This window comes from Maniola hyperantus, chromosome 21 (genome assembly GCF_902806685.2).
Source record: "Maniola hyperantus chromosome 21, iAphHyp1.2, whole genome shotgun sequence".
Taxonomy (NCBI): domain Eukaryota; kingdom Metazoa; phylum Arthropoda; class Insecta; order Lepidoptera; family Nymphalidae; genus Maniola; species Maniola hyperantus.
Genome location: NC_048556.1, coordinates 4,668,801 through 4,696,443, shown reverse-complemented (window position 1 = coordinate 4,696,443; position 27,643 = coordinate 4,668,801). Strand labels below are relative to the sequence as shown.

The 27,643-nt window shown below is 35.8% G+C and overlaps 4 protein-coding genes across 4 annotated transcripts in view; 2 read left to right on the top strand and 2 right to left on the bottom strand.

Moving 5' to 3' along the window:
* Positions 1-1,272: 1,272 nt before the first annotated feature.
* LOC117992391 (uncharacterized) lies at positions 1,273-7,463 on the bottom strand. The gene is made up of 4 exons (XM_034980079.2): positions 7,011-7,463; positions 6,029-6,155; positions 5,678-5,853; positions 1,273-1,472 (listed from the first exon to the last, which is right to left on the bottom strand). The coding sequence occupies exons 1-4, from the start codon at positions 7,374-7,376 to the stop codon at positions 1,371-1,373; spliced, it is 771 nt and encodes a 256-aa protein (XP_034835970.1). The 5' UTR covers positions 7,377-7,463; the 3' UTR covers positions 1,273-1,370.
* Positions 7,464-8,482: 1,019 nt separating this feature from the next.
* Positions 8,483-11,138, bottom strand: LOC117992399 (short coiled-coil protein homolog). Its single transcript, XM_034980089.2, has 2 exons — positions 10,761-11,138; positions 8,483-9,910 (listed from the first exon to the last, which is right to left on the bottom strand). Exons 1-2 carry the CDS (start codon positions 11,023-11,025, stop codon positions 9,768-9,770), a joined length of 408 nt encoding a protein of 135 aa, XP_034835980.1. The 5' UTR covers positions 11,026-11,138; the 3' UTR covers positions 8,483-9,767.
* A 1,035-nt stretch (positions 11,139-12,173) lies between these two features.
* mRpL19 (mitochondrial ribosomal protein L19) lies at positions 12,174-17,356 on the top strand. Its single transcript, XM_034980076.2, has 6 exons — positions 12,174-12,419; positions 12,489-12,725; positions 13,378-13,520; positions 14,212-14,391; positions 16,477-16,631; positions 17,168-17,356. The coding sequence occupies exons 1-6, from the start codon at positions 12,353-12,355 to the stop codon at positions 17,298-17,300; spliced, it is 915 nt and encodes a 304-aa protein (XP_034835967.1). The 5' UTR covers positions 12,174-12,352; the 3' UTR covers positions 17,301-17,356.
* An 894-nt stretch (positions 17,357-18,250) lies between these two features.
* The window catches only part of klar (klarsicht), a 351,127-nt gene continuing 341,734 nt past the window's right edge, over positions 18,251-27,643 (top strand). Inside the window, exon 1 of the mRNA XM_034980055.2 lies at positions 18,251-18,583. The gene's annotated coding sequence lies outside the window, so the exon portion shown is untranslated. The remainder of the gene's footprint in view (positions 18,584-27,643) is intronic.

The window sequence follows — 27,643 nt, the reverse complement described above, 5'->3', positions numbered from 1 at the left end:
TTGGTTTTTGGGTAACTAGTAACGCAATAATTATGCCTTCTCTTTCTTTCTTTCACCGAAAGCTGAGAAGGAGCGGTTATTGGCTACCGGCTTAGTAACTAAGAACTTGGTAAACCAAAGCCGACCTTATCTCTATTACGCTAAGGCTTAACTGTACAAGTACTTGTCCATTACACTTTGATCTATCATTCTAAATACAGTTAGCCTTAGAGTAATAGAGATAAGGTCCTCTTTGGTTTATCAATCTTTATGAAATGTTTTTGGTTAACTGGACTGTGGCAAACTATTCGTGCAGGCGTCCACTATAGTTTGACCTATGTCAATGATCAAATTAAACTTTACTGCAATGAACTTAAGGCTGTGATTACTTCACGATATTCATGAAAGTAAAATTGGTTTTATTTTAGTGAATATGCGCGCGCTAGCTATACAGACGGTATTGATACGGCAGCTAGCTTAGTTACTACTACGGAAACCGCTGCGCGTTGCGCATATTAAATTAGTTGAAACACAACTCTGATACCGATATTCGGCAACGGTTAACAATATTGGTATTGAAACTAAGTAACTGTTGATTAACCGTTGCCGTAAATAGCCAATAACGCCCATCTTTATTTTACAATGTACATTCGGTTTTATTCGTAGGTTGGGCTTTTCTGCGCAAATAAATATTGCTGATGCGACTTATAAAAGTGGTAGCACTGTACAGTACGCGGCAGAAAGCAATGTACAATGTAGGTACATCGGCCTTTAAAATTACATTTCGGCTTCGTAGAGCGTTTTCTCTGTCACTCATACCTATATCACGTTTTGTAAGTCCAATGACATGCTCTACAAATCTGCTATCTCCTTCTGAAGTTGATGTACATTACTTTCTGCCGCGTACTATACCTCAGTCATCCTTTAGACTTGTGTAGTAGCTCGTGTGTGCCTGCCTTTATAATACATGTGGATATGCGTGCACAATTTTTTTATTACTAAAATAAGCTTTCAAATAACGAATCCCTTACGAAATGAACCATGTAAAGGTCCCATTGCTTCTACACTAACGATTAACCTGAAGATGAACTCTCTACTGGGCGCAAGCAGTTTTGTGATTCTCAGGGATGTAGAGAAATGTACGGAGAGCATTCGAAGCCAGCAATAACAACGCATGAAACTGCCCTACTTTACGCATCGCGGTCGCATTCGTCTTCCTTTTGACTTGTTTAGTTGCTTGTGTGTACGCGCCTTTATAATACAAGTGGATATGCGTGCACAGTTTTTATTACCTACTAAATAAGCTTTCAAATAACGAATCGCTTACGAAATGAACCATCTAAATGTCCCATGGCTTCTATACACTAACAATAAACGTGAAGATGAACTCTCTACTGTGCGCAAGCAGTTTCTTGATTCTCAGGGATGTAGAGATGATCTGAGGAATGCAATTTCTGCCAATGCATGAACTTAGATTTGATTGCCACTGGTTCCTGAAAACAAGTAACAGGTTGATTAAAAACAAGGTTTCTATGTCATGTAGGTAGGTTGTAGGTTATGAATGTCAATGTTGTCGATCTCCCGATAGGCGACAACTGATGTTTTTGTGGGTTTAGAATTTTAGATATACCTAGGTATGGCGTAGGTGAGTTGACTTTAAAATATACTTATTATACTATCCATACTAATATTATAAATGCGAAAGTGTGTCTGTCTGTCTGCTAGCTTTTCACGGCTCAACCGTTCAACCGACCGATGCTACTTTTTATCCCGGAAAAACAAAGAGTTCCTACGGGATTTTTAAAAACTAAATCCACGCGGACGAAGTCGCGGGCATCCGCTAGTTCCTACTATTATATTAATCCCGTTATTAATAAACATTGAATAGGGGTTACAAGGTAGGTTTAAATTAATTAGGTAAGTATAAGATGTAAGTAGTATAATTCAATTTTCGCTTTATTTTAAAAGATTTTTGTAGAAAATGTGGGACACTTCAGGACTCAGGTATAGTCAAAGTTTTTTTACAGGATTTTCCTTTTTTCTTAAAATTAGCAATTTTTTTCATAAAATATTTTATATTAATATTTACATAAGTTTTCAAGAAAATGTGGGACAAAACAGGTACCCTGTCACAAAGTGAGTTTAATGCCATTTTATAAGATTTCCGACTTTTCATCTTATTATTGTGATGAAGATTTTCATATATCCATCCATATTTGATAAAATATGGGACATATATATACCAGATAGCAGTTATGCAGTCACGAAGACTGTGTTCACTGATTTTATACGGGTTCCATTTTTCTTTTTCAAGAAAGAGAAGGCAAGACACCGTAAACATAGGTCTAAATGGTCTAAAATCTAAATCTAGTGCTATCCTATTCCGCAGGAAGCAATATGAAAAGGATGCACTAAAATGCCTGCCAGTTTAACTTAGTTTAGATATTATATGTGTGTTGTATTATAGATGGTGTATGTAGTAGAATTAGCCAAAATGAGATTGTAACTAAACAACAGTTATATGGCTTGAAGCGTGTTTATGTTTCTTGAACGGTTTCCGTACTCTTGTGCAAGCAATAGAAATATAAACGAGGGGTTCTCCATTCTCGTGATTGAAGTTGGAATAATTATTGTAGGCATTAGTTAGCACTCTTCTTTTTTTTTTAAAAAAAAAGAATATTAGCCGTGTTAAATGACTAATATTCCCCTTTCCTCTCCAACTAAGCGTCAAGCTTGTGTTAGGAGTAGGTACGACAATTGTGCAACGGGCGAGGTTTGAACCGTCGACCTTTCGGTTTTCAGTCCACTCTACCTGTTGAGCTATTGAAGCTTATTGCTTAGCTCATTAGGTTAGAATTACATTTAAATAATAATTTCTGAGACGTTCGGATTATTTCTATACCTTTCTTACCTTTGAATGAACGTTACGGACCCAGCAATGGATAAATTAAAGGAAAAGTTTTTAGTTTGATTATTTCCCAAATAAATAAAGTTTTTACCCTCAGCTATGTTCACGTGAAAATATATTCGAAAGCTATCTTAAGTGCTCTAGAAGCCCAAACCGATTATTTTAAATTACCTACAATTTATGTAGGTAATTAAAAATATTATGTAAAAGAAAATCAGCTAATATAATAATAACTGAGGACCTTTAATGGAAATATTATTAAAACCTACTTTAGTTTTATTTATCACTTATGAACCTCGACGATACGATCTATAATACTATCTGAGAAACAGGAATTTCAGCATAATCAGTAATCAAACATTTCATAATTACAACGATATGGCACAATTATTTATATCTATCTAAATAGAATATCAAATAATGATTTATTAATTTACCAAAAAGCATGTTTTTAATTAGGTATATATTATGTAGGTACCTAATGCCCACTACTGCGTAGTTATGTTTTGTTCGTATATATTTTTTTAGATTTATAATAATATTAAGTAGGTAATATTTTTATAAATAACCGATACACACTTGCGCTATATAAACCTTGACCTCTATCATTATAATATATTTTATTTCATAACATTTACATAATAATTTATGTAGTAGTCAATGTGTCGCATGAATCGCAGTACCTAGTTAGTTACGTCAAAGCATACATTATGGACCTACATTCTGATAAGATAAAAATGAAATATTTATGAAGACACACCCCTTTAGTTTCTGCGTCGCACATAATAACTACTTTTGTTGTTTTCCTTGTCTACAGATTACTCAATAAAACATGATATACTACCTATGTGGTTGTGATTATTTCATGAGATAGGTATCCGTCTTATCATCCAGCTTCGTTGGGGTGGAATTTCTGAAAATCCTTTCTTATTTAATATACCTATTGGTTTATTTTTAAATTCTGAAACTTTGATAGTAAGTATATTGTTGTATCTTTCGTCTAAAAAACTTACAGCAAATTAGGTAGGTACTCAGAATTAAGTTTTTGCTCATCAATTCATTCAAGGATATTTTACCTTCCTTATTGTGAAAAGCAGCATTATTCACAAATTATGTATGACCACTTGAATGAAATAAGTAGGTAAGTACATACATTATATACATCATAAAGTTATTATCTTTAAACACCTTCGTATTTCAAATACTAATAAGTACAATACACAATCAATAATAACCTATTGTTAATCTGAGCGTTTCGACATGCATTATGTTTATAAACTTACCTACATATATCTTTATATCTAACTTATCTACCTATCACAATCAGATCTAATAACCCCACCAGATCGAAGGGGGCCCATTTCGATAATCGGCAAGCTAAGTCATTAGAATTAGCTTTATAACGTAGTATGCTGAGCTACGAGTCCCTATAGGTACCTACCTAGTTACCTACGCGAACTTCATAACAGTAGAAAAAGTATGTACCTACTAATAAATTACAAATAGGTAAATCTTTCATTTCATAAATTATCGCTTTAACTGTGTTTACTAGACACAATGATTTATAAATATAGTTAAGTATGAAATAGTTCGATATATTACTATCTACATAATATTTATTCGGTCAGTAATTAATCTGATAGCGAAAGACTTGGTCCTTTGCCAGCACTTTGCCAGTAATCGAGCTGAGTAGCTAAAGGTTAAATACGAAACGCATGCGAGTTTCAAGTATCCTATACCTAATATTATGAAAATACACTAGGTAGTAGCAGTCTTGGCTGATGGATCAAAGACTCGTCCTCTTAGGACGACGTGTCTTTGATCCTTTGTCTACAAACAAAATTATAAATAGCATTATTATTTTTACGATAGATGATATTTATTTCTAAAAGTCTCGGTGTATTTTATTTTTAATGAAATATATTTATAAATACGTAGATCTGGATACATGAACAGAAGGAAAAAGTACGTATGTTGGTACTTAGCAATACCTGGTGCAGTCTTATCTACAGTAAATTAATTGTTTGATTGAGTGGACGTAAGCGGTTTCAAATATATTATGGCTTTATCTTAACTATCTATGCAGTGATAGCTACTGTTTAGGATTAATAATGCATTGTCATTAAAATTTATTGCCATTTATTTTTAGAAATAAGTAAGTACCTATAGCTATATTAAATAGCATAGTTACATTTTGCGGTGTTTTGTATAAATTAGAATTGAATAAAAACAGCCCCTACCTAAACAATCTCCAAATATGGGTTCACATCAGCTTTCTTTGATGCATCTTTTTCATTAAATAATAATGACAAAAAATTAGAACCTAGTAGGTATAATATTATGTATTTTCAAGTTATTAACATAAGTAGGCACCTACTTCATTGACATTATTATATTCGTTCATTCATCTTTCAATTTTCAGTTGCGTAGTAAATTTAGTTTAATTGCATCGGTTTCTAATATACATATAAATTGCGTTTCTAATGCTGCGTAACCATTTGTTAACATACATACAGCCAGGACTTTCTCGAATATGTATACTAAAAATAAGAACAATTGTGTGAACTGTGAACGTGAAAATCTAATAAAATAACAACTACGTGATTAACACAATAAAATGACGAATAGCCATTCCCATATTATGTACAAGCATACGTAACATTCATTATACCTACCTATTGATAAAATGTATAACGCACATCCGTTACGATAAATAAGCGGAATTGTTTTAATCTGAATGAAATAAATTCCATTTATTTTACGTACCTACCTACGTGTCAAATTACCTACCTTTGCAATTAATTTTCCATCGTCCCCTATTAGAAATTCTTCCAAACCAAAGACAAGTGGAGAAGCATTGCCAAGATGGAAGATCCTTGAGGATGTTCCACGGTTCACTCTGAACTCAATGGTTTTTGCCATCAACACGCTCGTGATCATGTAAACTGATCTCTTGCCTTCCAGGGCTGAAAACAAAATTTACTGTGATATACCTACTTAAGATAGATCGATAGAGAACAATCTTAGGAAAAGACAACTCAGACTCAAGTGTTTTTAGAAATACCTATCTGGCAGTCATCGATAAAGCAATACCTACATAGATAAGTATATAGGTAATAATCATTTTGTTTAGGTAGGTACCTTTATTATTCTTCACATCCAAGTAAATCTTGTTCACTAAATCTTTATCTTTTGGAATACTCGATTGGGAGAAATTCACCATGATCACTCTGACTTTGTTTTTTGTTGCTTCATCTTGTAATGTTATCTGTGAGAAAAAAATAAAGAATCCTTGATTTTTTTACTATAAAGATAATGCATGTTGGTTGTAACTACTTATCCTAATGATCGATACTTATAGCCTACTCTTCACAGGACAATGTTAATATGATTATGAAATTGGCTCAATGTTGTATCCAAGTTGTTGAAATACAAACCTATTTGGGATATATAAGTCCCGCAAATTGCTATTACGTCGGAACCATGTCGAATTAACATCGAAGTGACGTCATTTTGACGAATATTTAAGTAAATATACCTACTTACCATCGGCTCGAAACTTCAGTCTAGTGATGACGTCACTAAAATGGCGGCCTCACGCATTAGCAATTTGCGGGACTTATACCTACCTAACTACTTACTCTTTTAATATATTAACTAACTATATAATTTGTAATACATAATATAGTTAGTAAGAATTGTATTCTAATTAATCAGATTTATTACTCCAATATCTAAGGAAAAAACAAAACACTAGTTAATTTACAAAAGTAGTTGTTGTAAACAAACAATAATAAAAATATGTTACTATAACTACCTAGGTATGTTTGAACAATTCTGTTTAAATCTCGATAACACGAAGTTTAACATATTCAAGAAAATAATACCTACTCTTAAAGGTATTTTTAAAGTTAACATGGCTTGAAAATACAATACCTATATTCATAGGTACCTATAATATACAAAAGAACATGATCGTGCCACCTCTTGTCCTATAAACATAAAAGTCATGGACAGCGTACAGGACACACAAGGTCGTTGATACGAAATTACTAAAAATCGATTTTTGGAAAAAGAAAATAAGAGCTTTATTTTTTCTAAAATTGATTTTAGTATGACTTACCTTTACGCTTTCATGAGGGAATTTAAATTCTTGGTCCAGAAAATCACCTTGTTCCAGCAGGTCAACGTATTCCGGGTCGGATTTCTCCTTATTTATATTCTTCTTAAGTTCGCCAAGCGGTGTGAACATTTTACCATTTGTTTGTTTTTCATTTGGTACAAATAGAGACGTGACTTTATACAGTTCTGCTTCGGTTATATGCGGGATACAGACCAACTGGCTACTCCCAATTTCAATTTCGATTTCATCCCTGATAAATGGCCAAGCGTCCTCGAGTTTTAATGATTTCAGACTCTCCAGGCTTACATCTTTACGAATTTCATGGGAATATAGAGACTTTACAACGACTTTTAGTTTTTTCGGCATTTTTTAAACAAATCGCTTGAACGACAACGTGAATACGTGCACTCACTCTTTCTTCCAAGGATCGACTAAGATTTTTTTAGACAAAGAAAAACGCTTTTGATTCATCATGTGTCAGAAAGGGACAGCGCATAGGTGTTTTCAGGAAAAAGTGTCACAATTTCCCGGAAAATAATGTGATCGATTATAAATTATAATTCATGAGGAAAATACTTTGAGGCAAAATAAAAATACAACAATTATAAAGATAGGTACCTACCTATTAAGTATATTAATTTGAAAAAGTGTCACGGTAAATTTTTTAAATATGAACTTTCTAGTTTCTCCGCTCACCTGTACCTAGGCACCTGTACTTAGGTATTATGTATTCTTACTTCTGAGCCCACACAGAGCTCCTGAAATTTAATTACCTCTAACTGCTTATTTGTAATTTATCTACATAGGTAGGTACCTACCTACCTACCATGCGATGGTGCCATTACCAGGTGCCAGAAAAATTATACTCTCTACGGTTTACGAGATACAGCCCACTGACAGGCGAACGGACGGACAGCACATGCTTATTAAGAGGGTCCCGTTAGCACCCTTCGGGTACGGAACCCTAATAATCATTACATAAGTAGGTACTTACTACTAATACGCTATACCCACTACCTATACCTTTATTAATGGGAAATTCCATAGCACGCCAACACCGTGCATTACTACGTCACGTTTTAGTCACGAAGTATCCACGCGACCGATGTCTGTCGGTTGCATGACTGCAGTTTTTATATAGGTACTCAGTCGCTTAGGTAATCTAGGTTTTTCTAGCTTGACGGTCCACACAGTATCATCGTGGCGTCATGGTGTCATACACCTCGTCTCCAATTTTTTATCATGTACAGTATTGAGTCACACTCGTGTTGCGGTCATGATCCATGACTAAATAAGTGTGACTTTGTTATAGTAAGGAATTGATTATTCCCTATTTCCTGTTCTATAATATCTCAGAATACTTTTGGAAATTATTTTAGTCTAAAAAAATATCAAGAAGTATCAAGTTAAGCATAGAAAGGTATAGGCGCTAATTTCCTTTCCCTGGGTTCTAAAATAAAAATATTGCAATATAGAGTTAATTGTTATATTTAAAAGCTATTTTAGTGTACAATAGTATGATATCATTACATACAAATTGAGATTTATTTCAATAGAAAGAGCATCTTTAGTAACTTTAGATCTATGGTACCAACTGAATCTTAGTTGGTACCATGGATCTATGAATCAGCTTAGCTTATTCTTGGGATATATTTGTAGTAAAAGCTGTGAGGGAAAATTGAAAAAATAAATTGTGTATGGAACGTAGACAGGTGAAAAAGTTTGACAAAAATGCTTATTACAATAAGTTATTTTAATATTGCAATAGCCTCTTTTTAATGCATTTAAAAAGTATGATCACACAAAAAACCTATAGTTAAATACTTAAGAAAAACTTTAATAATTGCTTAAGTTGTGTTAATACCAATAATAATAATCATCCTATTTAAATTAAAAATTACATTAATTTGTAAATTGTTACACCTGCTTTAAAAAAACAAAACTCAAAAACTCAAACATTACACAACACACATTTTTTTTTGGTATTGCCCACATTGTACACTGTACAGCTCGGCTAGTGGGGCAGTGGGTGTCAACTTATAAAAATAAAAATTACAATATATATTTTGGGATCTACTTAAAAAGGAAATTGCTTATTTTGAATATCATGACAAAAAAAATTTAGAATATTTTCTTTACTGATTGTAAGTTTAGCCATTACAAGCTAGAGTTTAAAGAACATGATTAAAAAATTACAAAAATAAACACTAGATAGTAAAAAGAATAAAGCTATCATAAAAGAGTTTTTTTTTACTACAGGATATTTATAGACATGTGGATTGTATTACAGCCTTAATAAATTACCAAACTATCACTGGTAGAGATTTCTCAGAGATAAGTGCTTTTCTGTTCACTTTTACTCTCTTTTTCTCTTTATTGTAAACTAGCTGATGCCAGCGACTTCGTACGCGTAGATTTAGGTTTTTAAAAATCCTGTGGGAACTCTTAAATTTTCCAGGATAAAAAGTAGCCTATGTCCTTTCCCCGGGTTGCAAGCTACCTCTGTACCAAATTTCGTCATAATCGGTTAAGCCGTGAAAAGCTAGCAGACAGACAGACAGACACACTTTCACATTTATAATATTAGTATGGATGTATAATACAAATTAAAATTAAATTAAATTAATTTGTGTGTACAGCCAAAATACACCAAGAAGCCACACACAAAGTGCTTTATAGTTTTTTATTAATTTAAAGCATTTTCCTCATTAGTTTCCCTAATTATAAGTTTCAAACCCTGGTGCACTAACAAGTCTTTTACTTCTTATGCATGTTGGCAGTGGTGGATTGGAATACTGATGAGGCAGACATCAAATTCTCTATGTATTGACCTAGCACCTGGTTTTCTGAGCGTAGTTTCAGATTTTCTTCTTTCACTGAATCAACCCTTTGAGACAGATCTGTAAATTGAGAATAATTTCTAATAATTCTAATTCTAAGTGGCTGGGTTGCACCTGAACAGGGTACGGGCACAACCTAGCCACTACTTATTAATGTATTGACAGTACACAAGTATAGATTACAATAGCCATAGGCCACACACTAGGTAAAATAAATCAGACCTAAATTTTTATAATCAGTAGGTACCCTTATTATAAATGCGAAAGTGTGTTGGTTTGTCCTTCAATCACGACGTAACGGTGCAACGGATTGATGTGATTTTTTGCAAGGGTATAGATAAAGACCTGGAGAGTGACATAGGCTACTTTTTATCCCGGAAAATTAAAGAGTTCCCAAGGGATTTTTAAAAACCTAATTCCACGCGGACGAAGTCGCGGGCATCAGCTAGTAATATATAAACAAAAAACTAAACAGTAAACCTGAGTAAACACTAATATGACGCATTTACACAATTTTTTCACACTTTCCCTGTAGTTTTTCAGTATTTTAGTTTAAGAACGAAAATATTTACTTACTAGCTGATGCCCGCGACTTCGTACGCGTGGATTTAGATTTTTTTAAATTCCGTGGGAACTCTTTGATTTCCCGGAATAAAAAGTAGCCTATGTCACTCTCTAGGTCTTTAACTATACCCATGCAAAATATCACGTTGATCCGTTGCTCTGTTGCGACGTGATTTTCTTGACAAACCAATAAACCAACAAACAAACACACTTTCACATTTATAATATGGGTACTGATGGGTACTGATACGGAACAATTAAATATTTCAATTAAGAACATTACTGTACACTACACATTGCTGTAATAATATAAATAATAAATGAACAAAAGAAGAAAGGTTTTTACCATCCAATGTATTCTGGAGTTCCAGAACTTGTGATATTAACCGTGCCTTCTCTTCCTGTTCGTCTATTCCAGAATCTGGCTCAAAACTAGGTGGTCCATTCAACCCTGGGCTTGATGAACCCCCGGTGTACGAACTTGGGAGTGAATCCATGGATCGACCATGGTCCAAACGGTTGTTATCCACGTCGTCTGTTATAATCACTTGAGGATCATCGTCAGCCAAAGGAATATTGTCATCGTTACATTTCTGCATCAAAGAAGACATTTTAATCAGAATTTGCAATTTAAGGACAATAATTATTGAGGTCAATCAAAATGATCCTTTTATCAAAACAAATCGATAAATGTTTATTATTCTTTGACATATTTCATTTTTGTTGACATTTGTTTTTTTTTCAACTGAACCTTAGAGTATATCTCTTTGAACTGAACTGGCTTTACGGCTCTGGAGTCTAGGCACACGAGCAATAAGGATAACTCATGGATAACTACTCGTGTGGTCTAGGCCTAATAACTTATGATAACTCCACATGCTTGCGACAAGTTACAGCAAACAACAAGCACTGGCAAGCGTGTGGACGGGTGTTTGTGTTTGCTTGCCAACGCTTGGGAGCGCTTGTCGTTCGATCCGATTAGCTGCAAGATATGTTAACTTCTTGGCAGCAAGCCTAACATTGTGGCTAATTCCGTTGTACACAATCTCTAAACTAAACTAAAATGGCACGTCTAAATCTATTGCTATCCTTTTCATAATGTTGCTTGCGGAAAAGGATAGCACTAGATTTAGACCTGCTAATTTAGTTTAGTTCAGAGATTGTGCACAAGAGAATCAGCCCCATTGTATTTCCTGCCACCTGCGCCACACGCTTGTGACCTAGGATTACAACTTGTGACAAATAGCAAGCAGCAAGCGTGTGGAGATGTCTGTACATGCTTGCCAACGCTTTTGAGCGGACTGATTGGTGTACCAATCTTCCGCTCTCTGTGGCTGTAACGAGGAGGTCAAACAGTGGAATATAATATAATTCAGCGTTGCCCCACACACGCTTACGGAGGACCGTCGCAAGACTTTTTTGACGTTCCTTTTGATTTTGTTATATTAATTGATTTATTAAAAAACGATTAATATTACTATAAAAATCGATAGTAAAAAATCGATTATAAGAAAATAATAATCGATTTAAATAATAATCGATTATTTTCTAACATCCCTTGTATTAAAATGGGACGATAGCACGGTAGGGCGATTGTCTAAAACCTGCATCAATCATTATTGCAATCTCAATTGTTCTGATTGGCTGAATTTGTGCTATTCTTGTTGCAACAATGCATTGTGGCCAATAGTGAGCGAGCATTAACCAATCAGAGATGATTGCGATCGTGACATTGTAGCTATCAAACAACCGCGGTAGGGCCACTGGAAACCGAAACGTCAAAAACCAGTCAAAAACTGTTGTTCAAAAAATGAGAAAAATTCGTTTTAGTATTTTCTTTGCGAGTTTAATTTAATTTTTATACTCCTAAAAGTACGTATACATAGGTAAATAAAATAGCTTTAGTCACAGAGTACTTTTTACATATGCTTTAGTAGAATGTCGTTGGTTGTCCGAAAACCGTGTCTTGGCATTTTCTCTGTAGGAAAATGGATCTTACGAAGAGGTTAGTTTATTTTTTAAATACATTTCTTTTTAAATATCGGAGTGAACCTTTATTGTTATTTATTTTCAGATTCTCGACTTTTATCTACACTGCCTGAGAAAGCAGAGGCAGTTAAAGAAGAAGAGGAAAAGAGACCTGCCAGTCGTAAGCAAAGGTTTAATAACCCTATTCTTGAATATAGACTTTTGTACCCTGAGTTTCTTCCGGATCCTAATCCGAAATGGCGGAACAGCTTACGTGAAAAGATGGAAAGAGCAGATATGCTCAAAAGAAGAAGTCAAATTGATATACCAGAATTTTATGTGGGTAGGTTTGTTTGTCAACAAAGTTTATTTCACTGTTTTTTATTATTTTACTTAGTTTATATGGCAAATTGTAGCAAACTCACAATTTGGTGTACCACAATACATGGAATTTAGAGTAGTTGGCTCTTACGAAGGCTATGTTAACAATTTGAAATGGACAATAACAATATGCTCATTATAATCAAGTGCTCACAGACGCAGCTTGGCTCCTTCCGCTATTTCATTTTACAAATGTAATGAAATGAAACAATAATAAATAGAATACATAAGAATAACAGTTGGTTCTTGCAATACACACACTCGCATGAACTTTACTTGTGGCTATGTCGTATACAAGCAAATTGCGTAAGTGTGCGTGCCTGTCGGACCAATTACTCACGAGCAAGCGCTCGCTAACACACATTTACTTTACTTTATTTTATACCTTTAACTTATTGATATAGCAAATGACAGTGAGTTCATATGGATTTAGGTTTTTAAAAATCCCACAGGATTTTTCAGGATAGAAAGCCTATATACCTCTCCAGATCTTTAACTATATTTAGGCAAAAAGTCATGTCCATCTGTTGCTCTATTGTAGCAGGATTGAAGGACAAACAAACACACTTTTGCATTTATAATGTGGGTAGTGATGTTTAAAATACTGTTTCCAGGCTCAATACTGGCAGTGACTATATCAGATCCACACGCTCAGGGCAAAACAAACAGATTTGTTGGCATCTGTATTGAGCGCAAGGGCTGTGGTCTCAGAGCAGAGTTCATATTAAGGAATGTCATTGATCATCAGGGAGTCGAGGTTAGTATTTTGGCATGTGAGTGGTTTCCATTATAAATAATAGGTTCTTTCAGCTATGCTCACATATGTAGTCGAAGCCCGACTAGTTTCGAACTCATCTGAGGGGGGAGTCCCTGTGAAAAAAAGTCCTTTTGATGATCTCCTTGGCGCAGTGGTAAGCGTTGTGGTCTTATTAGTAGGATGTCCCGGGTTTGATTCCCGGCAGGGGGTTGAAATTTTGTAATTTCTAAATTTCTGGTCTGGTCTGGTAGGAGGCTTCGACCGTGGCTAGTTACCACCCTACCGGCAAAGCTATATAAGATAAAACAGTAGTAGAAAGTACAGTAAGTAAATACGTGCTAGGCAATTACAATAAACAACACATTTTTCAAAATTTCCACATGAAATATTTACGAATGTAACCAGTCTGGTGTTTAAGGTCATTGAAATAAATATATGTTTATTGGGGTCTAAATAATGACGTATCGATTCGCTATTGAGAGTGATTGCTACGCTACAATGAATGTTTCAATATAAAGGTAACAATGTAAACCAAACAAAACTTAGCAATTTCTACGCTTAAGCAGGAGTTTTTCGTTAATTAAAAGTTCATAATATAGAGTTTACACTATGCAAACAATGCTCCAAAACCGCTCTATTGTAATAATCAAAAGTAACAATATTTCCAAAGTATATCCTTACATAATTTCAGGTCAAATATGAGCTGTACGATCCTACGATACAATCAATACAAGTGCTCAGGCTAGAGAAGCGGCTCGATGACAAACTGTACTACTTGCGTGATGCGCTACCAGAGTACTGCACCTTCCCTCAGGATATGGACCCAGAAATATTGCCAGAAGGCACGCCTGTACCTATCAATCCTGTCCAGGTATAAACATTATTTTATCCTACATAGTGACCCGCTTCGCCTTCACATGAGTAGCTTATTACAAATTTCAAAGTCAAAGTCAAATGATTTATTCAAAATAGGTAATAAATTACTCTTATTGATTGTCTGGTATAGTGTTAGATTTGTAAGATAATATAGTGGTGATAATTATAACGCAAACTTAAAACTAAAGCTACGAGGGTTCCAAACGCGCCCAGGTCTGAGAAGAGCCCACAACAAACTCAGCCGGGTATTCTTTTTATTATCACCACTTTACAAATTTATTGAAACTTATTAGAACTATCACAAAGTCGTTAAGCAACTCATTCCCAAGCTTGCTTATCATTTAAATAATCCTTTACATTGTAATAGGATTTTTCAATTAGTTTACGTTTTATGAAAACTTTGAACTTGTTGAGAGACATCTCCAATATGTCTTCTGGAAGCTTATTATAGAAACGTATGGAATTACGAGCAAATGAATTGCTAACTTTACTGAGCCTAGAGGCGGGAATTACAAGTTTATTTTTATTTCTAGTATTTATATTATGACAGTCACTTTTTTTTTTAAATTTATTTATGTTTTTATGTACGTACAGTAAATTTTCAAAAATATATTGATTATGCACTGTCATAATTTTAACTTCCCTAAATTTAGTTCTCAGCGACTCTCGTGGCCCCATACTGTATATGGCTCGAACAGCCCTTTTCTGCAGCACAAAAATAGAATTAATATCAGCAGCATTACCCCATAATAATATACCATATGACATAATGCTGTGAAAGTAACTAAAATATACTAGTCTCGCAGTTTCTATGTCTGTCAACTGGCGAATCTTTTTTACCGCATATGCGGCAGAACTAAGTCTGTTCGATAAGTTATTTATATGAGAGCCCCATTGAAGTTTTGCATCTAACGTTATTCCAAGAAAAATAGCGGTATCCACTAAATCTAATTCCTCATTATTAAGTTGCACAGTGGTTTTCACCTGCTTAACATTTGGTAAAGTGAATTTAATACACTTTGTCTTTTTCCCGTTGAGAAGCAGGTTATTAGCTTCGAACCACTGTACTAACTTGGTGAGAGAATTGTTTACTTCATCAAAAGTTGTTAAGTATCGATTGATTTTAAATAAAAGTGATGTATCATCAGCAAACAAGACTATCCCGTAATTGTCCTTAGCGAGGTAAGGAAGGTCATTGATGTAAATAAGGAACAGAAAAGGTCCTAAGATGGAACCTTGTGGCACCCCCATTTTTACAACGGATCCGGGAGATCGCTTTCCATTCACGTCTACCCTTTGTATTCTATCATTTAGGTAAGAACTCATCAATTCCAATGCTGCACCCCTAATTCCATAATGGTGCAATTTCGCGACCAATGTTTCATGATCAACGCAGTCGAATTTTTCGTATGGATCTCTAATAAAAAAAAATATATAACTATGTTACTCGGGAATAATGTAGCTTTCTAATGGTGAAAGAATTTTTGAATTTGGTCCAGTAGTTTTTATAGTTTATATAGTTCTTTCCTCTTTATAATATTAATGTAGACAAACACACTACCACTTAGATAGGTAAGTTGCAACAGCAAAATTCGTTCACGTAGAAAAGCGCTACCTAACGCTGACTGAAAAGAATGTACACAAAAGAAATACAAACCTTATTGCTTGATAATAAGATTTTAAATATAAAAACGACAGACTTGCTGTATCGCTTATAATTCATCCGTACAAAACTTGGCGCGTAGGCAACAACCAAGAGCTGACGTATGCGCGTTATGATTGCCTTCAAAAATAAGATTTCTGCGCAGGTACATCGACGTAACTTATAAACGTGGTAGTACTGCAAACACTCTTTTGTTCTGGTTCGAAACTAGTCGGCCATACTCCGACTAATCACGTGTTACTAGCCGTAAGATTTTGACAGTACCCAGAACGAAATAGATTGACCTTTAGAAAGAGATAGCAGTTTCGTTGAGCGTTTTTTCTGTCGTTGAGACCGACAAAATGTTGTCGTACTCCTTAGTTCCTTGTACACTATTCAGTATATTTTAACAGCCTGAGAATTTTTTATTCTATACAGGTAAAGTTGAAACCGAGGCCGTGGCTTGAAAGGTGGGAGAGACAAGAGTTGAAAGGTGTCTCAAATATTGAAGAGCATTTGAAGGAAAAGGACAGAGTTAGGAGGGAGTTAAGAAAAACACCATGGGAGAAATATGATTTAATGAAACAGTACAGGTAATCCTTTCTGTTCTCTGAACAAAAACATATTCATCATAGTCGAAATCGCTAATATATTCTGCCCTTAGATTCGCTGTGAAAAATGTGAACAGCGAATTCAACCAATCAAGGGGCAGAATTTGCTGTCGATTACGATTATGATGAATACCTACGTTTTTCTTACACAATGAAGGGGGAGAGGGGGGGGGGGAAGGGGTAATCATGGCTACCCCCTGCCAGACACCCTTAAAGTTTAACAGTGTCTAGCAGGGGGTTGCCACGACACTAAGTGTCTGGCAATACATGACGTGATTTCTAATACTATTCCGAAGAAAATATAAAAAATTTGACTTTATACTTAGACGTAAGATTTTTTACACCTTTATTACCTTTTATCTCCCAAAGCCACTATGATCCAAACAAACGTTCCTCCCAGTGTTGGAGACAATACACAGAGGAACTTTCAGCTTTTATAAAATAACGAAGGTCTGGTACGCGCTGGCTCTTTCTATAATTTTCTACCCTTACAACTAAATTTGTTTTTTACATTATAGGAAAACTATACCTGCCGAAGATCAAACAGAGATATGGAGTGAAGTGTACAACCAACTGCAGCAGATGCGAGTATCCCGCAAGAAGTTAACAAGAAAACGTCCGTTTGCCGCGCCTAAGTCGCAACTTGGCTAATAACGATCTATAGTTTATACAAACAGTTTGTTTAATAAATTAGATATAATTTAAAATTGGTTTCATTCTAAGTATTAGTACAATTTATGCCCTGTCACATGTACAATACAATTTTACATTTATAATCAACGAGATGATGCCTGCTGCTTTGTAGATTTTGGTTTTTTTAATTCAGCAGGTACTCTGATATACATATCCGGTGTATGGATCTCGGCTGTACATATCCGGTGAAGTCTGGTGGTTTCATGAAATAAACTATTGCAGTAACTGTAGGTTATAAGCGATAAACTAACATACGTACATTAGAACTATTTGTTATCAGGCCAGGGTCCACACGACAGTACCCATCCTCATTTCACAAAAAAATTGTGTTTAAGTAATTAAAACATTAGACTAACTATTAGGTTACGATATTTCATTTTGACTATTAGTATCAGAGGAATTAGAGATAGCGCCACCTGACTATTTGGGTATAAATATTTCTACGTATGTGCGTTATTATAGACATTGAAACCACCAACTATAACTGGTATATTATGGATTTATGGAGTTTGAAGCAATTCGATAGTTTACACGAATTATAGTATAAATACAATTTTACTATTATTGAGATAAAGGATTCTAATACAAATATATGGTTTTGGTTGCAGTACATGGTGAAGAACGAAAGCACACGAGTAGATATACGAAAGTGGCGCTCTCATTTCATTTCAACTCTTTTCGGTCGATCCGTAACCACTTTGATATGTTGTAAAGACATCGACATAGGATAGGTAAAAGAGGTTGTAAATCTTGTTGTAAATAAACTTTGACATTGACAGAAAGTGTTCTTTATATTATAATACGACAATCTTCCGAACCCGAAACGACATCTTAATCTAAAAGTTATAAATCACATAAATGTTTACGAAAATAGAACTGAAAGTTTTATTGAAATTTTAATAATCAGATCATTTTTTTCATTTTTTTTATAGGAATTCTCAAGGAATTTAGTTTAGGCAGTTAATTTTTTTTAAATTGATTTACACACAAATGTCGTATGCCGTACGATATAAGTTGGCTTAAAAAGTGCAATACAAATTACAAGCTACGTGCGATACGGGCGTTCCGTCGGAGATTAATTTGATTTCTTTGATAGAAATTGAAAGAATTGTAATACAAAACTATAGGTTATGAGACAATTAAGTTACTCGCTTAAGTTGTGTTAAGTTATTGTGCTATAAAAAGTTTTGAATGTGAACTTCGTGTTGGAATTTTCGCGTTGCAGTATACACCTGTCGCCGGTGAGTACCTACTAACTTGTTTTATTGCATTTGCCTGACATTTACAGACAAGAAAAACACATTAGGTTTTATAAAAACCCTACAGGTGTTACTATCAATTCATAATACGCCAGTTTGACAAAGTTTACAATATCACAACACAATTTGGAAGTTAAGTTAGCATGCAACAAATTGCATGTTGCATTTATTGGTCGAACCTTGATTTATCGATTTGCGTGTATGCAATTAGATGCAGTGCTTGGTTTTTGTTTATTATCATATCTTTGTTTGCTCAATGTCTTTGGTATGAGGAAATAAAGATTCTACTACAGTATGAAACTTAGGTACCTGTAGGATTAAGTTAGTAAGTAGTCATCTATTGGCTGGGAGTTGAGATAACATCATCAAAGTCAAACTCATTTAGGTTTAATGACATATTAAAGTCTTTAGTTACCTACGTATTCATAATTTTTTTTAACTAAGGCTAAAGCCTAATTTACACATAATAAGTTGTCAAGTAAGCAATTAACTAGATATTAAGTTAATTTTAAGCACCTTTTCTCTCTCAAGCTATTTCCGAGATGAAGTGCACTCACAGCGAAGTGCATGAAATAATAAACTCTGTAATTCTTTATGTTGTCAGTGAAGTCACAGAAGAAATTAACAATGAAATTTTATCTTTTACCCTATTTATTTTAAATCTTTTGACTATATTGATCTATTTTAACTTGTCCAAATGTACTGTAGTCACCGGCGGGGGTTCAGCTATTCTCACTTTACAATAAAATAGATTACTAATTTGTCCTTAAAATAACATTTATTGTGTTTTATTTATAGGTTGAAAACTGACAGCATTAAAATACCATCCTCTCCAAGCTGTACCACCTGTCCTGCCATGAAGACATTTCCTACTAATATCCTACCCTATACCTACCTAATAAATTATATCACCATAACCAAAGTGATTTTTTTCTATTCCATATCCCTTCATAGATAGATTGAAGATACATGTACAGTATTGGTCGCCATAATATCAAAATAACAGCAATATAAAGCTTAAAATTGAGTACTTACTTACCTAATACAATAAATTGCAATTTGGGAATCTAGTAATTGGGTAATCGTTGGGTAGTAGTTGGGTAATTGCAATCTGCACTAGAGAAAGTGATTTTTAATTATAGTCTTTTAAAAAACTCTTATCTCAAAAAGTGCTATACTAGATGATTACGAGTGGATTATTCTAGAGATTCAGTTAAGGTGAGAACAGATTGTTGGGCAAACCACACACGAAATTTTTAATCAACGGCTATTGACGATCGATGCAGCTTCGAAAATCGCTGATCGGCGATACTATAATAGTTATGACTACTATAGCTCCCGCGAGGCGGTTAAATAGTTGCGACTGACCTACGATGTGAGTGCGCGCTCGCGCAGGTATTGTTTCACGCGCTTTTGTACTGCGTACGGATGTAGCACTCACACTAATGCAAAAGGCGAATGAGGGGTACGGCGCGGCGCGCGGGCTGGTGTATTCCGCTCCCTCGTGTCGCGCGCCCCACTGATGCCTAAAAAATGCTATATTGCGACGCGTCTTGTGGTTAACTTCAAAAACAACTATTTAATTGGCGCGGACTATACCTATATGCTCCTTGGTTTTAGTTTGATATTTTTCAAGAACTGACCAACCAGATACCTAAGTACGTTTCATATGTAAAAAAGTTTATTGAACCGTAAAAAATCTTAGAGGACGTTGTCTTATGTGCTTAACTTATCTACACGTGGTTTATCTAGCTTACGAAACCGGATGACAACCAAACGAGCGCGCTGAGTGTGAAAACATCACCTATAGAGTTGCCCAAGTTTAGACACGGGCCACCGTCCACACTTCACTATAGGTATTTTTATCCGCCGAATAAAAAAAAGAAAATTTTTCTTTCGTCGCGGCTATTTAGATTTTAAAACGAGTTTTAAGTATAAGTCCGCGACAGGTCCAACTGGATTGCCATTTCGACCTGTCGAGGAGGAGGGAACGCCCCGCACACCCGTACAGCCCCCGCGCTAACTCGGTGCGGGTAAGCGCGGGTGACGTGCGGGTGTGCGTCGTGTCCCCTCGCCTCATACCCCGATTGCCATCTCGACCTGTCGCGTACTTATAGCTTTGTTTGGATAGGTACCTACGTATTGAATATTAGGTGAATCAAAATAGGAAGGAAAACTCAACATTATTCTCGCATTTTACAAAGTTGACCCTTGTGCAATTTAAATTCAACGATTGCAGCGCCTTCTGATAGACACCACTCAATTCATTAGTCACCGTCAAGCACGTAAATGCTTGACTCAAGCATGAAGCAAATATTGTAAACAATCAACATGCTTGGCTCAAGCAAAAATCTACGTGCTTGGCAGCAAGCCGCTTGATCGTCTCGGAAGTCAGACAGACAGGTTACATTTAACATTTTACCACCATTTTACACGTCAACTTTACTTCGTCATCGCCAAGCTAATTTTGGAAGGCGTTTATTGCATTTATTGGTCGAACCTTGATTTATCGATTTGCGTGTATGCAATTAGATGCAGTGCTTGGTTTTTGTTTATTATCATATCTTTGTTTGCTCAATGTCTTTGGTATGAGGAAATAAAGATTCTACTACAGTATGAAACTTAGGTACCTGTAGGATTAAGTTAGTAAGTAGTCATCTATTGGCTGGGAGTTGAGATAACATCATCAAAGTCAAACTCATTTAGGTTTAATGACATATTAAAGTCTTTAGTTACCTACGTATTCATAATTTTTTTTAACTAAGGCTAAAGCCTAATTTACACATAATAAGTTGTCAAGTAAGCAATTAACTAGATATTAAGTTAATTTTAAGCACCTTTTCTCTCTCAAGCTATTTCCGAGATGAAGTGCACTCACAGCGAAGTGCATGAAATAATAAACTCTGTAATTCTTTATGTTGTCAGTGAAGTCACAGAAGAAATTAACAATGAAATTTTATCTTTTACCCTATTTATTTTAAATCTTTTGACTATATTGATCTATTTTAACTTGTCCAAATGTACTGTAGTCACCGGCGGGGGTTCAGCTATTCTCACTTTACAATAAAATAGATTACTAATTTGTCCTTAAAATAACATTTATTGTGTTTTATTTATAGGTTGAAAACTGACAGCATTAAAATACCATCCTCTCCAAGCTGTACCACCTGTCCTGCCATGAAGACATTTCCTACTAATATCCTACCCTATACCTACCTAATAAATTATATCACCATAACCAAAGTGATTTTTTTCTATTCCATATCCCTTCATAGATAGATTGAAGATACATGTACAGTATTGGTCGCCATAATATCAAAATAACAGCAATATAAAGCTTAAAATTGAGTACTTACTTACCTAATACAATAAATTGCAATTTGGGAATCTAGTAATTGGGTAATCGTTGGGTAGTAGTTGGGTAATTGCAATCTGCACTAGAGAAAGTGATTTTTAATTATAGTCTTTTAAAAAACTCTTATCTCAAAAAGTGCTATACTAGATGATTACGAGTGGATTATTCTAGAGATTCAGTTAAGGTGAGAACAGATTGTTGGGCAAACCACACACGAAATTTTTAATCAACGGCTATTGACGATCGATGCAGCTTCGAAAATCGCTGATCGGCGATACTATAATAGTTATGACTACTATAGCTCCCGCGAGGCGGTTAAATAGTTGCGACTGACCTACGATGTGAGTGCGCGCTCGCGCAGGTATTGTTTCACGCGCTTTTGTACTGCGTACGGATGTAGCACTCACACTAATGCAAAAGGCGAATGAGGGGTACGGCGCGGCGCGCGGGCTGGTGTATTCCGCTCCCTCGTGTCGCGCGCCCCACTGATGCCTAAAAAATGCTATATTGCGACGCGTCTTGTGGTTAACTTCAAAAACAACTATTTAATTGGCGCGGACTATACCTATATGCTCCTTGGTTTTAGTTTGATATTTTTCAAGAACTGACCAACCAGATACCTAAGTACGTTTCATATGTAAAAAAGTTTATTGAACCGTAAAAAATCTTAGAGGACGTTGTCTTATGTGCTTAACTTATCTACACGTGGTTTATCTAGCTTACGAAACCGGATGACAACCAAACGAGCGCGCTGAGTGTGAAAACATCACCTATAGAGTTGCCCAAGTTTAGACACGGGCCACCGTCCACACTTCACTATAGGTATTTTTATCCGCCGAATAAAAAAAAGAAAATTTTTCTTTCGTCGCGGCTATTTAGATTTTAAAACGAGTTTTAAGTATAAGTCCGCGACAGGTCCAACTGGATTGCCATTTCGACCTGTCGAGGAGGAGGGAACGCCCCGCACACCCGTACAGCCCCCGCGCTAACTCGGTGCGGGTAAGCGCGGGTGACGTGCGGGTGTGCGTCGTGTCCCCTCGCCTCATACCCCGATTGCCATCTCGACCTGTCGCGTACTTATAGCTTTGTTTGGATAGGTACCTACGTATTGAATATTAGGTGAATCAAAATAGGAAGGAAAACTCAACATTATTCTCGCATTTTACAAAGTTGACCCTTGTGCAATTTAAATTCAACGATTGCAGCGCCTTCTGATAGACACCACTCAATTCATTAGTCACCGTCAAGCACGTAAATGCTTGACTCAAGCATGAAGCAAATATTGTAAACAATCAACATGCTTGGCTCAAGCAAAAATCTACGTGCTTGGCAGCAAGCCGCTTGATCGTCTCGGAAGTCAGACAGACAGGTTACATTTAACATTTTACCACCATTTTACACGTCAACTTTACTTCGTCATCGCCAAGCTAATTTTGGAAGGCGTTTATTGCATTTATTGGTCGAACCTTGATTTATCGATTTGCGTGTATGCAATTAGATGCAGTGCTTGGTTTTTGTTTATTATCATATCTTTGTTTGCTCAATGTCTTTGGTATGAGGAAATAAAGATTCTACTACAGTATGAAACTTAGGTACCTGTAGGATTAAGTTAGTAAGTAGTCATCTATTGGCTGGGAGTTGAGATAACATCATCAAAGTCAAACTCATTTAGGTTTAATGACATATTAAAGTCTTTAGTTACCTACGTATTCATAATTTTTTTTAACTAAGGCTAAAGCCTAATTTACACATAATAAGTTGTCAAGTAAGCAATTAACTAGATATTAAGTTAATTTTAAGCACCTTTTCTCTCTCAAGCTATTTCCGAGATGAAGTGCACTCACAGCGAAGTGCATGAAATAATAAACTCTGTAATTCTTTATGTTGTCAGTGAAGTCACAGAAGAAATTAACAATGAAATTTTATCTTTTACCCTATTTATTTTAAATCTTTTGACTATATTGATCTATTTTAACTTGTCCAAATGTACTGTAGTCACCGGCGGGGGTTCAGCTATTCTCACTTTACAATAAAATAGATTACTAATTTGTCCTTAAAATAACATTTATTGTGTTTTATTTATAGGTTGAAAACTGACAGCATTAAAATACCATCCTCTCCAAGCTGTACCACCTGTCCTGCCATGAAGACATTTCCTACTAATATCCTACCCTATACCTACCTAATAAATTATATCACCATAACCAAAGTGATTTTTTTCTATTCCATATCCCTTCATAGATAGATTGAAGATACATGTACAGTATTGGTCGCCATAATATCAAAATAACAGCAATATAAAGCTTAAAATTGAGTACTTACTTACCTAATACAATAAATTGCAATTTGGGAATCTAGTAATTGGGTAATCGTTGGGTAGTAGTTGGGTAATTGCAATCTGCACTAGAGAAAGTGATTTTTAATTATAGTCTTTTAAAAAACTCTTATCTCAAAAAGTGCTATACTAGATGATTACGAGTGGATTATTCTAGAGATTCAGTTAAGGTGAGAACAGATTGTTGGGCAAACCACACACGAAATTTTTAATCAACGGCTATTGACGATCGATGCAGCTTCGAAAATCGCTGATCGGCGATACTATAATAGTTATGACTACTATAGCTCCCGCGAGGCGGTTAAATAGTTGCGACTGACCTACGATGTGAGTGCGCGCTCGCGCAGGTATTGTTTCACGCGCTTTTGTACTGCGTACGGATGTAGCACTCACACTAATGCAAAAGGCGAATGAGGGGTACGGCGCGGCGCGCGGGCTGGTGTATTCCGCTCCCTCGTGTCGCGCGCCCCACTGATGCCTAAAAAATGCTATATTGCGACGCGTCTTGTGGTTAACTTCAAAAACAACTATTTAATTGGCGCGGACTATACCTATATGCTCCTTGGTTTTAGTTTGATATTTTTCAAGAACTGACCAACCAGATACCTAAGTACGTTTCATATGTAAAAAAGTTTATTGAACCGTAAAAAATCTTAGAGGACGTTGTCTTATGTGCTTAACTTATCTACACGTGGTTTATCTAGCTTACGAAACCGGATGACAACCAAACGAGCGCGCTGAGTGTGAAAACATCACCTATAGAGTTGCCCAAGTTTAGACACGGGCCACCGTCCACACTTCACTATAGGTATTTTTATCCGCCGAATAAAAAAAAGAAAATTTTTCTTTCGTCGCGGCTATTTAGATTTTAAAACGAGTTTTAAGTATAAGTCCGCGACAGGTCCAACTGGATTGCCATTTCGACCTGTCGAGGAGGAGGGAACGCCCCGCACACCCGTACAGCCCCCGCGCTAACTCGGTGCGGGTAAGCGCGGGTGACGTGCGGGTGTGCGTCGTGTCCCCTCGCCTCATACCCCGATTGCCATCTCGACCTGTCGCGTACTTATAGCTTTGTTTGGATAGGTACCTACGTATTGAATATTAGGTGAATCAAAATAGGAAGGAAAACTCAACATTATTCTCGCATTTTACAAAGTTGACCCTTGTGCAATTTAAATTCAACGATTGCAGCGCCTTCTGATAGACACCACTCAATTCATTAGTCACCGTCAAGCACGTAAATGCTTGACTCAAGCATGAAGCAAATATTGTAAACAATCAACATGCTTGGCTCAAGCAAAAATCTACGTGCTTGGCAGCAAGCCGCTTGATCGTCTCGGAAGTCAGACAGACAGGTTACATTTAACATTTTACCACCATTTTACACGTCAACTTTACTTCGTCATCGCCAAGCTAATTTTGGAAGGCGTTTATTGCTCAGTTGCTCATTGGCGCCATCCTTGTTTATGAGCTTCTATGAAAAGAGTTATGTCAAGTCATAAACGGCGCTAAACTTTTATGCTTCCACTACTTCCTAATAGGTATGCAGGTTACGCAATGCGACATGCGAGTGTCTATTACAGGAACATGGTCGGTCTTATTACCTGTTTGTAAATTCGGGAAGAGAGATTTGAAAAAACTGGTCAAGTGCGAGCCGGAGCCGCACACGAAGGGTTCCGTACCATAGTAGGTAAATACAAGAATAATAATAGTTTTTAATCTTTTTGTGATGTACCTAAGCATAAATTCACGGTTTTCGGATTTTTCCCTTTGTGCTACAAGTCATTGGCTACCTACCAAGTTTCAATACTACTCTAGGTCCTACGTATAAGTAATGAATCCTTTAACGGGTCTTGATAGACAGACAGACCGACGACGAAGTAATGCTATACTAGGACCGTTTTTGTCGACCTGCCTGGCGCAATGATAAGCGCTGTGGTCTTATTAGTGCGAGGTCTCGGGTTCGATTCCTGGCAGGGGTTTTGAATTTTATAATTTCTTTTTTGGTTAGGTCTGGTGGGAGGCTTCTTCCTTGGCTAGTTACCACCCTACCGGCAAAGCCGTGCCGCCAAGCAATTTAGCGTTCCGGTACGATGCCCTTTAGAAATCAAAGGGGCATGGGTTTAATAAAAACTGCCATACCCCTTCCAGGTTAGCTCGCTTCCACCTTAGACTGCATCATCACTACCACCAGGTGAGATTGCAGTCACGGGCTAACTTGTATCGGAGTAAAAAAAAGCCTAAGCTGGTAAACATTGATTAATCCAGCAATCGATATGGTTTATCATACAACTGTAATGCATGACCGGTTTTAATACCGGTAGGTATACATAATGTAGCCTGACCAAAATATCTGTTATCTTATCTCAACTAAAACAATGTTATCTGGGCCATATAAACGGATGCCTTAGATGGAGATAAATTTCACATAGAAAGTGGAGTAGGTAGAAAAGCTGTTAGGTAGGTAGTAGGTAGTCATAAAAATACAATAGATATATTTTCAATGCTCGTTATGACTGCCCCTAAATTGAGTTACACGCGAGACCTATAAAACTCAAAAACATTTCATGTAATTTTAAGTGTGTAAATCTGGCCGGTTTTTTGACAAATAAAATAAAGAAATAAATGCCCATGACTTCGTCCGCGTGGATTTTGGTTTTATCTATTTGAGAACTTTTTAAAAGAGTTTGGAAAAATCTTTTTCTTTTATCTGTGCTTTTACCCATATTAAGTTAGTAGGTAAGTATAATCTATACCTACTAATGATTTTGAAAATTCTTTCACCAGTAGGAAGCTACATTATTTCTGAGTAACATTGGGTATATTTTATTTTCAAAAAAATTGTAATAAGCTACCCGTGCGAAGCCGGGACGGGTCGCTAGTTAAATATAATTTTGTTAAGTACTAGATAATTATAATATCGACCGACATAAGCGCTGTCTCTGAAAAATTAAGTCGTAAAAAACAGTGTACTAAAAATATAAATTCTTATAATCTGTACCTAAATATCATTAAAAACCGGCCAAGTGCGAGTCAGGCTCGCGCAATGAGGGCTCCGTACTACAGTCGTATTTTTTCGACATTTTGCACGATAATTCAAAAACTATGATGCATAAAAATAAATAAAAATCTGTTTTAGAATGAACAGGTTTTCAGAAGACCTTTCATATGATACCCCACTTGATATAGTCACTCACTTCGAAAGTTGAAATTACTAATTATTAGTTCATGACCACAATTTTTTTTTTGTGTGTTCTAACCCTAAATTCACGGTTTTCAGATTTTTCCCCAAATGTCAGCTATAAGATCTACCTACCTGCCAAATTTCATGATTCTAGGTCAACGGGAAGTA

Bases quoted from the DNA above. Each gene is read 5' to 3' on its own strand.
- LOC117992391 (XM_034980079.2), bottom strand. From the start codon at position 7,376: ATGCCGAAAAAACTAAAAGTCGTTGTAAAGTCTCTATATTCCCATGAA. The intron at 6,156-7,010 runs GTAAGTCATACT...TTTTTCTCACAG, and splicing joins TCCCTCATGAAAGCGTAAAG to ATAACATTACAAGATGAAGC. The intron at 5,854-6,028 runs GTACCTACCTAA...TTTTGTTTTCAG, and splicing joins GGATGTGAAGAATAATAAAG to CCCTGGAAGGCAAGAGATCA.
- LOC117992399 (XM_034980089.2), bottom strand. From the start codon at position 11,025: ATGTCTTCTTTGATGCAGAAATGTAACGATGACAATATTCCTTTGGCT. The intron at 9,911-10,760 runs GTAAAAACCTTT...CTCAATTTACAG, and splicing joins ACTCCAGAATACATTGGATG to ATCTGTCTCAAAGGGTTGAT.
- mRpL19 (XM_034980076.2), top strand. From the start codon at position 12,353: ATGTCGTTGGTTGTCCGAAAACCGTGTCTTGGCATTTTCTCTGTAGGA. The intron at 12,420-12,488 runs GTTAGTTTATTT...ATTTATTTTCAG, and splicing joins AAAATGGATCTTACGAAGAG to ATTCTCGACTTTTATCTACA. The intron at 12,726-13,377 runs GTAGGTTTGTTT...TACTGTTTCCAG, and splicing joins TATACCAGAATTTTATGTGG to GCTCAATACTGGCAGTGACT.